This window comes from Panthera tigris, chromosome A3 (genome assembly GCF_018350195.1).
Source record: "Panthera tigris isolate Pti1 chromosome A3, P.tigris_Pti1_mat1.1, whole genome shotgun sequence".
Classification (NCBI taxonomy): Eukaryota; Metazoa; Chordata; class Mammalia; order Carnivora; family Felidae; genus Panthera; species Panthera tigris.
In genome coordinates, this window is record NC_056662.1 from 22,368,782 (window position 1) to 22,379,203 (window position 10,422).

General features: G+C 39.2%; 1 protein-coding gene across 4 annotated transcripts in view; it reads left to right on the forward strand.

Moving 5' to 3' along the window:
• Positions 1–9,583, forward strand: part of RBL1 (RB transcriptional corepressor like 1) — a 64,494-nt gene extending 54,911 nt beyond the window's left edge. The window contains exons 21-23 of one of the 4 annotated variants that reach the window (XM_015535515.2): positions 1,009–1,173; positions 3,619–3,824; positions 9,544–9,583. In XM_015535515.2, coding sequence (XP_015391001.2) covers positions 1,009–1,173; positions 3,619–3,789 — 336 coding nt within the window. In that variant the 3' untranslated portion in view covers positions 3,790–3,824; positions 9,544–9,583. Of the gene's footprint in view, positions 1–1,008; positions 1,174–3,618; positions 5,272–9,543 lie in introns of those variants that run through there. The other 3 variants (XM_007077696.3, XM_042980450.1, XM_042980451.1) reach the window with 3 other exon arrangements.
• Positions 9,584–10,422: the final 839 nt, after the last annotated feature.

Consider the following 10,422-nt stretch of genomic DNA (forward strand, 5'->3'; position numbering starts at 1 on the left):
ACATTTTAATGCAGATTTGGCAGTACTAGCAGGCCTGTGAAAACATCATCAGTGTATAAGCTGAGGTTGGTTCCCAGGAGAGCAGACTTTAGTTGTAAGAGGAACCAAGTGAAACTGCATCTAGCCAGTAGCCATATATGTGTATTTTGTGTCTCCTTTTACATTTCAAGGAATGCGGTCTGTGACTATTCTCAGAGGCCATGACTATTCATGCAACTCCCATCAGTTCCACCTCCCCCTATCATGAATATGTCTGTCATGAGCCAATTGAAACTAGTTTTATTAGCTTCAGTTGAAGATGATGAAATTATTAATTAAGGAACCATCTCTATTTATTCCTAGAATGGAAACATTGTCGAGAATATTAAAGGAAAGTGCAGACCCTGCTTCCCTAATTCTATTTCTAAATAATTTGCATTTCAGTATAAAGTCTTAATCATTTCACTAACAAATTTGTTCCATGATGGACTCATCCTTCTGGCTCATAGAGTTCTGTCTCTCTTTTATTCTCTCTGCTATGGCTTTGGTTATGGGGCAGGAGGTGTATGTTATGTATATAGAGAGATTATCATTGTGTTAGAATATTGATTACTCTTTGCCTCTCCTTTCTGGCTTATTCCTATATACTATACTACACTCCTGGCTTATTACCACTTCTGGGTGTCTCAGAATTCTTCAGTATTTCCTGAAAGATGCAGGAAAATAAATTTTAGTATATCTGTTAGTAACTCTTGAAAAACAAGGGGTAATGGACCATGTCTTTGCTTTTTTTCAGCCATTAATAGATTCTTATGGTGTAGCTGACACATAAGAAATGCCAATAAGAATAAAAATATGGGGGCACCTACCTAGCTCAGTTGGTAGAACATGCAACTCTTGATCTTGGGTTTGTGAGTTCAAGCCCCATGTTGGGCACAGAGCCTACTTAAAAAAATAAAGGAATAAAAATATGGTGGGATTCAAAAAAGAACTTTTATCATACAAAAATTTACTTTTGGATTATTTCAGATGGAAGCTCCACCACTCTCTCCTTTTCCACATATTAAGCAACAACCAGGCTCACCACGCCGCATTTCCCAGCAGCACTCCATTTATGTTTCCCCACACAAGAATGCATCAGGCCTTACACCAAGGAGTGCTCTGTTATATAAGTTCAATGGCAGCCCTTCTAAGGTAAGGTGTTACAACAATCTATGTACTTGTGTTAAAAATTGGATTTCATATTGCCAGTTAATAATCTTTAATCTTGCTCTTTGTCTGCAAAATTACTAGTAATAAATATGAATTGGGGCATGTGGGTGGCTCAGTCAGTTGAGCTTCTGACTTCGGCAAATGTCATGATCTCATGGTTCATGAGTTCAAGCCCCACATCAGCCTCTGTGCTGACAGCTCAGGGCCTGGAGCCTACTTTGGATTCTGTGTCTCCCTTTCTCTCTGCCCTTCCCCCACTCATGCTATCTCTCTCTCTTTCTCTCAAAAATAAATATTTTTTAATTTTTTTAAACACGTAAACCCACAATATTGGTCTTCACTTTTGACTCAGACTGTTCTTTACACTTCATGTCAGCAGGGCTTTATAAAGCATTTCTTTGTAATTAATATAGGGGTTGGATTGCTGCAGTGAATTGAAAAAAAAAGAAAATCCATTCCCTGCCTTGATCTGAATCCACAACCGGGCAGGAAAATAGATGAATAAGAAGGTAGTTTTGTCAGAATATCACAAATACCGTGATAGCAATATACACATGAGGTTTATGGATACTCAGGTCATGATCTCACTGTTCATGAGTTCGAGTTGTGTGTCTCCCTCTCTCTGCTCCTCCCCCACTCACGCTCTGTCTCTTTCTCTCTCAAAAATGAATAAACATTTAAAAAATTTTGGGGCGCCTGGGTGGCTCAGTCGGTTAAGCGTCCGACTTCGGCTCAGGTCATGATCTCGCAGTCCACAGGTTCGAGCCCCGCGTCGGGCTCTGGGCTGATGGCTCAGAGCCTGGAGCCTGCTTCCAATTCTGTGTTTCCCTCTCTCTCTGCCCCTCCCCCGTTCATGCTGTGTCTCTCTCTGTCTGAAAAATAAATAAAGGTTAAAAAAAAAAATTTTTTTTTTAAATAAAATTAAAAAATAAAAAAAAAATTTTTTTTTAAATAATATGAACTGTTACTGTGGCAAGTTTCCTGTGATTAAGAGCAGTGTATTCAACTGCTTCAGTAGCTTAATCCATTACTATTGATGTGATACTAGGGAAGTTCACTGCAAGAGTCCATTGTGTCACCCTGCTTAAATACGATCTTGAGAAGGGACCAGTAAGGCAGGTGGTCAGACACGAGGAATATTGACTTTAAAGAAAAGCTTTCAAAGTGGAAGTTCCTTTGGTGATGGGATAGTGAAAAGTCTAAAAACAGAGGCCTTCTCTTATTTATGCGAACAGTTCTGTGGTTATCCTCATCTTAACTCCCGTACAGTGATGAATATGTGACAGTTATATGATTGATGTTTTCAGATACTTGAAAGGCTATCAAGCAAATATGTTTAGTACGTCTCCAGAAGTCAACCTCACTTGAGATAGAATACCTCACAGATTTGCATTTCCTCTTCATAGAAGTCGATTTCCTACAAGGATGTTTAGAAGAGATTCTTAAATGAAATCAAAGATGGGACCAGCTGACTTCTAAGGCAGTGATTTCAAAACCATAGACCAGAATCACCTGGGGGACCTTGTTGAACACGGATCTGTTCAATAGACCTACTGAATCCCAAAGCTCTGCCAGTCAGGTTCTCTAGACAGTTATGATCCACAGCTTTCAGGAGCCACTACTCTAAGGCCTTTCTACTCAATATAGTTTATAGACCTTCAACATCAGCATCACCTGGGAACATATTAAAAAAATGCAGGATCTTGGGGCACTTGGGTGGCTCAGTCAGTTGAACAACTCTTGATTTCGGCTCAGGTCATGATCCCAGGGTCTTGGGATTGAGCCCCACACCTCAGTACGGAGTACACTCAGTGTGGAGCCTGCTTGAGATTCTCTCCCTCTACCCCCTCCCCTGCTCACACGTGCATGTGCTCACTCTCTCGCTCTCTCTCTCTCTCTCTTTCTCTCTCTGTCAAAAAAAAAAAAAAATTTAAAAATAAACTTAAAAAATGCTTGATCTCAAGCCTCATGCCAGCCTGCTGAATCTGAATCTGCATTTTAGCAAGATCTGCAGATGATTAGTAAGCACATTAAAGCTTAAAAAGCATTGCTCTAGGAAGAGGATTTCAAATTTCAAGGGAGCTCAGAATCACCTGGAGGGCTTGATTAAACATAGATTGCTGAACTCCATCCCTAGAGTGTCTGATTCAGTAGGTGTTAGGGTGAGGCTTGAGAGTTTGCATTCCTAATAAGCAACTTGATATTTCTGCATCTGGTCCAGTGTCTTTGAGTACTACTGCTGTAAGGTAAATCCGGTTTTTAAAACCATGAAAAGATTAGATCTAATTGCTCTTATTATGTTGGCCTAGATTCAAAAGATAATCTCTACCCTAGTGTTCAGCTTTGGGTAGAGTGCAGGAAAAAGCAGTTAGCTTAGTTCTTTGCTTTTTTTCCCCTTTTACTCACACATGTCCTCTATTTTTGCAGAGTTTGAAAGATATCAACAATATGATAAGACAGGGTGAACAGAGAACCAAGAAGCGAGCAATAGCCATCGATGGTGATGCAGAATCACCTGCCAAACGCCTCTGTCAAGAAAATGATGATGTTTTGCTTAAACGACTACAGGATGTTGTCAGTGAGAGAGCAAATCATTAACATCCTTCCTGTTTCTACGCTAAAAGCACTTTCAGGTAGCAGAATGTTGGGGCTCTGTCCCTCAAAACTTTCAGCCCTGTAGATGGAAAGTATCACTGAATTACAAGAAAAATTGCACCAAAATTATGCGCTTTTTTTATGTCCAAAATTAATTGACAGTATATTTGAGTTGGATTGGAAAGCAATATTTCAAGTGCCTTTTAAATATTTTAATAGTTAAAGAATTTTTTAAACGTCTCTTTCTTGGGTTAGTTTTAGGATGAAGTAAGGAGATACCTCATAACTTTTTAGCTCACTTTTTTAAAATAAATGTCTCCTTCTATGCTTTGTAATATGAAGGTACATAATCTGTTTTTGGTAAGCACACTTTGAAATATTTCTGTTCTCATTTAATATTGAGCAGGGGGGCACATGGCTGGCTCAGTTGGGAGAACATGTGAGTCTTGATCTCAGGGTTGTGAGTTCAAGCCCCATGTCGGGCATAGAGATTACTCTAAAAAATACATATGTATATTGAATAGGGATTGGTTCCTATAGCACCTGAGCCAAAGGACGATACACCAGCCTGTCTCTGACCCACTATGGCAACTCCACATCCAAGTGCCACTACTATCCTGGGTTGTCTAGCTCCCTTCTCATGGCCTTTCTCTCTTTGAGCATAAGTAGATTCGTACCTGAGCTCTAGCTCCTTGCCTTCCAGACCTAATAAAGGCCCTCTTAGCTGATGTCACAACCTAATAGGGTACTTGGGTGCAGCTTTCCAAAGAATCAGCTGTTCAATATTCACTTTTTCTAATGTGTTTCCAGAATCTGGAAGGACATGGATAAACCATTCTTAATTAATTTTGAGAAAATGTTATGAAATGTATGTTTTTTAAACTGAAAAACTTATTTTTTTAAATACAAAATGTTTAACTTAACTTATGTCTAACCCTGGCTAATTTGACTTAGTCTAAGATTTGGCTGTAAATTAGTAACTGCTATTGTCAGGAATTTTATTTTTAAATTTTAAGAAGAAAAGTGATTTTGGTCACATTTTACTTTTCTGCAAATTATATCCTCATTTTTTGTGTAGTATCTACACATGTTGTAAACCAAATAATATCAAACGTGTCTTAAGTCCTTGTATATATTTTTATGTAGCTGTAACTATTGTGTCATTTTCATCTTCATTATTATAGAAAACATACATGAACATTTGTACAGTGACTATATAAGAAGCTTTGGACATGTTTTTATTAGTTTTCAAGACTTGATATCAGTGTACATAAAATGGTTAATAAAACATTGGAGTTTTTGAGATACTGAAAAAAACTATATTTGTACTCTTTTCTATGTGACTAGAAACAATTGTACAGCCATCTAGAACCTAGACCTTTTTAAATATCTGCTTTATATCTTTTAAATACCTTAGTGTAACTTAAAAGTTAATGTTCCTGGTGGTTTTCAGGGGCTAGGAGGAAAATGGGGAGTGACTAACTACTTGAGTACAGGGTTTCTTTTCTTTATTCCTTTTTTTAATATAATTTATTGTAAAATTGTCTAACATATAGTGTATAAAGTGTGTTCTTGGTTTTTGGGGTAGATTTCCACGGTTCATCGCTTACATAACAACACCCAGTGCTCATCCTAACAAGTGCCCTCTGCAATGCCCATCACCCATTTTCCCCTGCCCCCCACCCACCCCCATCAAACCTCAGTTTGTTCTCTGTATTTAAGAGTCTTTTATGGTTTGCCTCCCTCCCTCTTTGTTTGCAACTTTTTTTTTCCCCTTCCCTTTCCCCATGGTCTTCTGTTAAGTTTCTCAAGATCCACATATGAGTGAAAACTCATATCTGTCCTTCTCTGACTGACTTATTTCACTCAGCATAATACTTTCCAGTTCTATCCACGTTGCTGCAAATGGCATGATTTCATTCTTTCTCATTGCCAAGTAGTATTCCATTGTATATATAAACCACATCTTCTTTATCCATTCATCAGTTGATGGACATTTAGGCTCTTTCCATAATTTTGCTATTGTTGAAAGTGCTGACTCATAGGGGCACATGTACCCCAATGTTTGTAGCAGGGTTTCTTTTGAGGGGAGGAAAATCATTTTAGAGCTTAATCTAGATGGTGGTTGTATAACATTGTGAATTTACTAAAATACACTTTAAAATGATTATTTTAAAAAAATAAAAATGTAATTTTTAAGTTAGGTGAATTTCACCTCAGTTCAAAAAATGCCTTAGACACATAAAGAAACAGGATTATTTTAACTCCTTGGAATGAATTTGTGGGCCAAATTATGTTACTGACTTAAGGAAAGGGTTTATTTCTCTCTTAGTGCCTTCATTCATATTTCTCCAGATGAAACTCACAGCTTAAAGTTCTTTTCTAATTAAGATTTTAATGTTAGATTATATTAATTCAGATTTTTTAAGAAAGTAATAATATTCCTGCTCATTTTTATTTTCTTCTTTTTTTTCTTCTTTTATACTACTTTCACTAAGTCAAAAATGTTACTAGCTGCCTACCATATTCCTGGCCCTTAGCTAGGTGCTAGGGATATAAAACTAAACCAGCCTTAGTTTTCATTCTCAAGATATAATAATTGTAACCCATTACTACAGTTGATCTTTGAACAACGTGGGGGTTAGGGACACTGACATCTCCACACACACACCTCATGCCCTGCCATTAAAGATCCGTGTATAATTTTTGACTCCCCCAAAAACTCAATTATTGACCAGAATTCCACCTTACCAATAACAAATGGTTGATTAACACATACTTTGTATGTTTTATATGTTATATATCGTATTCTTACAATAAGAGAAAAAAAATGTTAAGGAAAATACAGTACTGTTCTGTATTGAAAAAAAATCTGCCTGTTAAGTGGACCTGCACAGTTCAAACCCACGTTGTTCAAGAATCAGCTGTATAATGTAATAAGTATAGTAATAGAGCTCTACACAAAGAGGCATGGTATTAGCACAGAAAAGAGAATGAATTACTCTGCCTGGGCAGGTGTGTGAAGGAAATCTAAAATTACTCTAAAGGGGAAGGAGCTAAGTGGTAATTCAGTCCTTAGGGATGAATAACTGCCATTCAGAGAGCACAACCTGTAGAAAGGCCCAGAGGCATGACTGTACCATAGGTTTGGGAATTACAGGTAGTTCAGTGAGGTTGGAGTATAGTGTGCACAGGCAAAAATACAATGCAAAATAGGGCTAGGAACGTAGGCAGAGGCCTTTCACAGTTGGGTTTTCTAATCTAGGTTAAGCAGCTCAGGCTTGATCATTCCCAGTGGTTCTTAACATTGGCTGCAACTGGGGAGCTTTGAAAAATTCACCAGTGGATGGGTCCCTCCCCTAGAGTTTTTAGTGGGTCTGGGGAACAGCCTAGCATCCAGATTTCTAAATACTTCCTAGGTAAGCACCTAAGGTTGAGTTGAGAATCACTACTGTAGGCCATGGAGAGTCACTAAAGAGATTTTAATTTTAGGTGGATAATGACAAAATCTGATGTTTATTTTAGAGTAGCAATTCCCAAATTTGCCCAAGGATGAGAATTACCTGAGCCACATGATAACAATACAGATTCTTAGGTCCTGCCCTTTACCATGGAATGATCATCTCCAGAAATTTTGTTGAACTGTTAACCTCTGTTCCAAGTGATAGTCACCCCCAAGTAAGTTAGAGACCTGGTAGTGCTTCTCAAATTTAATGTGCATAGGAATCACCAGGGATTGTTGATCCTGGTAAAACTCAGATCCTGATTCAGTAGATCTGAGGTTGGGCCTAATATTCTGCTTTTCTAGCAAGCTCCCTTAATGCCAATGCTGCTAGTCCAAGGACTACACTTTGAATAGCAAGGTTTAGGAATCTGAAGCTGTGGAGAGGCTGGAGGAGAGGATGGTTAGACTGATATGAGACACAAATTTGTAGTTCTTAATTTTGGAGTAATTTTGTCCCTTTAAGGGACATTTGGCAATGATTGGAGGCATTTTTGCATTTTTGGTTATCGCAATTCAGGGGCGAGCGTGCACCAGTCCCTGAATTAAGTAAACACCTGTCAAGAAGAGCTGTACACTTTCGGATGCTGGTAGTGGGGACAGAGAGTCACCTGACTGAGCATGTATGGGGTCACAGTCAGGGATGACTTTCCAGGAAGGATTAATGATGATAGATTCCAGGTGGGGTAACTAATATATATGTGAGGTTACTTGGCATCAATGACAGACCCTTAATATGTTAAGAAAATGTTCAGGAGGTTTCAGATCCTCAGATCCTACATCTAGGCAATAGTCCCATCAAAATTCCCAATGGTAAGAATCACTGTTGAAGATTTATGAACCATACAGATTCAATAGGATGATGCACAGTTTTGTTAAGCATCCCAGGCTGTTCTTACCATGGAAGTCTGAAGCCAGCAGAAGAGTATAATGGCCAAGAGTATGGAGATCCAGGTTCAAATATCCTCCTTGACGCTGCACTGCCAAACCAAATTGAATGTTACTTCAGTTAGGTCATCATCATCATCATCACTTCGGGAAATAATTAATTATAGAAAATCACATTTATTGTAGAGAAATTAGAAGATACATAAACAAAAGCAAAACAAACTACAGTCCCAGCACTCAGACGTCATCTTTTTAAAGATTTTATTTTTGAGTAATCTGTACACATGACGTGGGGCTTGAACTCATAACTCTGAGATGAAGAGTCTCACACTCCACCAACAGAACCAACCAGGCACTCCTAAAAATTTGTTAAATTTAAAAAGATGACCTCTTTAATAAAATCGGCCAGAGCTTGTTTTAATAAACAAACGACCTCAAGGGCGCCTGGCTGGCTCAGTTAGTGGAGCATGAGACTCTTGATCTCAGGGTTGTGAGTTCCATCCCCACATCGAGTGTAGAGATTACTTAAAAATAAAATCTTTAGGGGGGCCTGGGTGGTTCAATCGGCTAAGTGTCTGGCTTTGGTTCAGGCCATGATCTTGGGGTTCATGAGTTTGAGCCCCAAATCAGGTATGATGGAGCCCCAGTTCTGGTAAGCATGAGTCCCTCTTCTCTCTCTCCCCACCCCCCCCCCTCAGACCCTAGTCACTTGTGCCCTCGTTCTCTCAAAATAAATAAAATAAAATCTTAAAAAAATGTATTACAATTATTTTTCACATGAAGGAAAATGTGTAAGTCTTAAGTTGTATATGCTACACTGAATTTTTTCCAGCTTTGTTGGGGTATAATTTACATAGAGTAAGATGTACCCATTTTCAGTATACAGTTTGATGAATTTTAATAATAGTATATAGTTGTATAACTACCACCACAATCCATATATAGAATATTTCCAGGGGCACCTGGGTGGCTCAGTTGGTTGAGCGTCCAACTTCGGCTCAGGTCATGATCTCACAGTTCGTGAGTTCAAGCCCCACGTTGGGCTCTGTGCTGACAGCTCAGAGCCTGGAGCCTGCTTCAGATTCTGTGTCTCCCTCTCTGCCCCTTCCCCGTTCATGCTCTGTCTCTCTCTGTCTCTCAAAAATGAATAAACATTTAAAAAAAAAATTTCCATCACTTCAAAACATTCTCTTGTGCCCTCTGATCTTCCCTGCCCTCCCCACATCCTTCCCACCACACACTCTACTCAGTCAACTGTTGACTCTTTTTTCATTATAGTTTTGCCTTTTCTAGACTTTAATATAAAATATATGTATGCACAGTATGTAACCTTTTGTTTATTATTTGTTGTTTTAATTTTTTTTTAGTGTTTATTTATATTTGAAGGAGAGAGAGACAGAGCATGAATGGGGAGAGGCAGAGAGAAAGGGAGGAAGACACAGAATCCAAAGCAGGCTCCAGGCTCCAAACTGCCAGCACAGAGCCCAACATGGGGCTTGAATCCATGAGCCACAAGATCATGACCTGAGCTCAAGTCGGACGCCCAACCAACAGAGCCACCCAGGTGCCCCTTTTTAAAAAAATTTTTAATGTTTATTTATTTTAAGAGAGAGAGTACACAAGCAGGGGAGGGGCAGGGGGAGAGAGAGGGGGAGGGGGGGAGAGAGAGGAGGAGGGAGGGAGAGAGAGGGGGAGGGAGGGAGAGAGAGGTAGAGAAAGGACCCCAAGCAGGCTCTGTGGTAGCCTGAACCATGAGATCATGACCTGAGCCAAAATCAAGAGTCGGATGCTTAACCAACTGAGGAACCCAGGCGCCCCAGTATGTAACCTTTTGTATTTGAGTTCTGTCACTTAGTATAATGTTTCTGAGATTCATTCATGTTGTATGTGTAGATAATTTCTTTCTATTGCTAAATAACTGCCCATACTATGGGTTGTTAACAAAAACAGGCACCTGCGTGGCTCAGTCGGTTAAGCGACTGACCAGCTCAGGTCATGATCTTGCCGTTTCGAGCCCTGCGTCAGGCTCTCTGCTGACAGCTCAGAGCCTGGAGCCGGTTTAGATTCTGTGCCTCCCTCTCTCTCTCTGCCCCTTCCCCACTCATGCTCTTTCTCTCTCAAAAATAAATAAACATTAAAAAAAACAAAACAGAGGCCCAAAATAGTGTTACTTAGACCAAGTTCCCAAATCAATGCTTAATTAATACATAATCTAATTGCAGTTTCAAGTTCCCCTAGAAATGTAG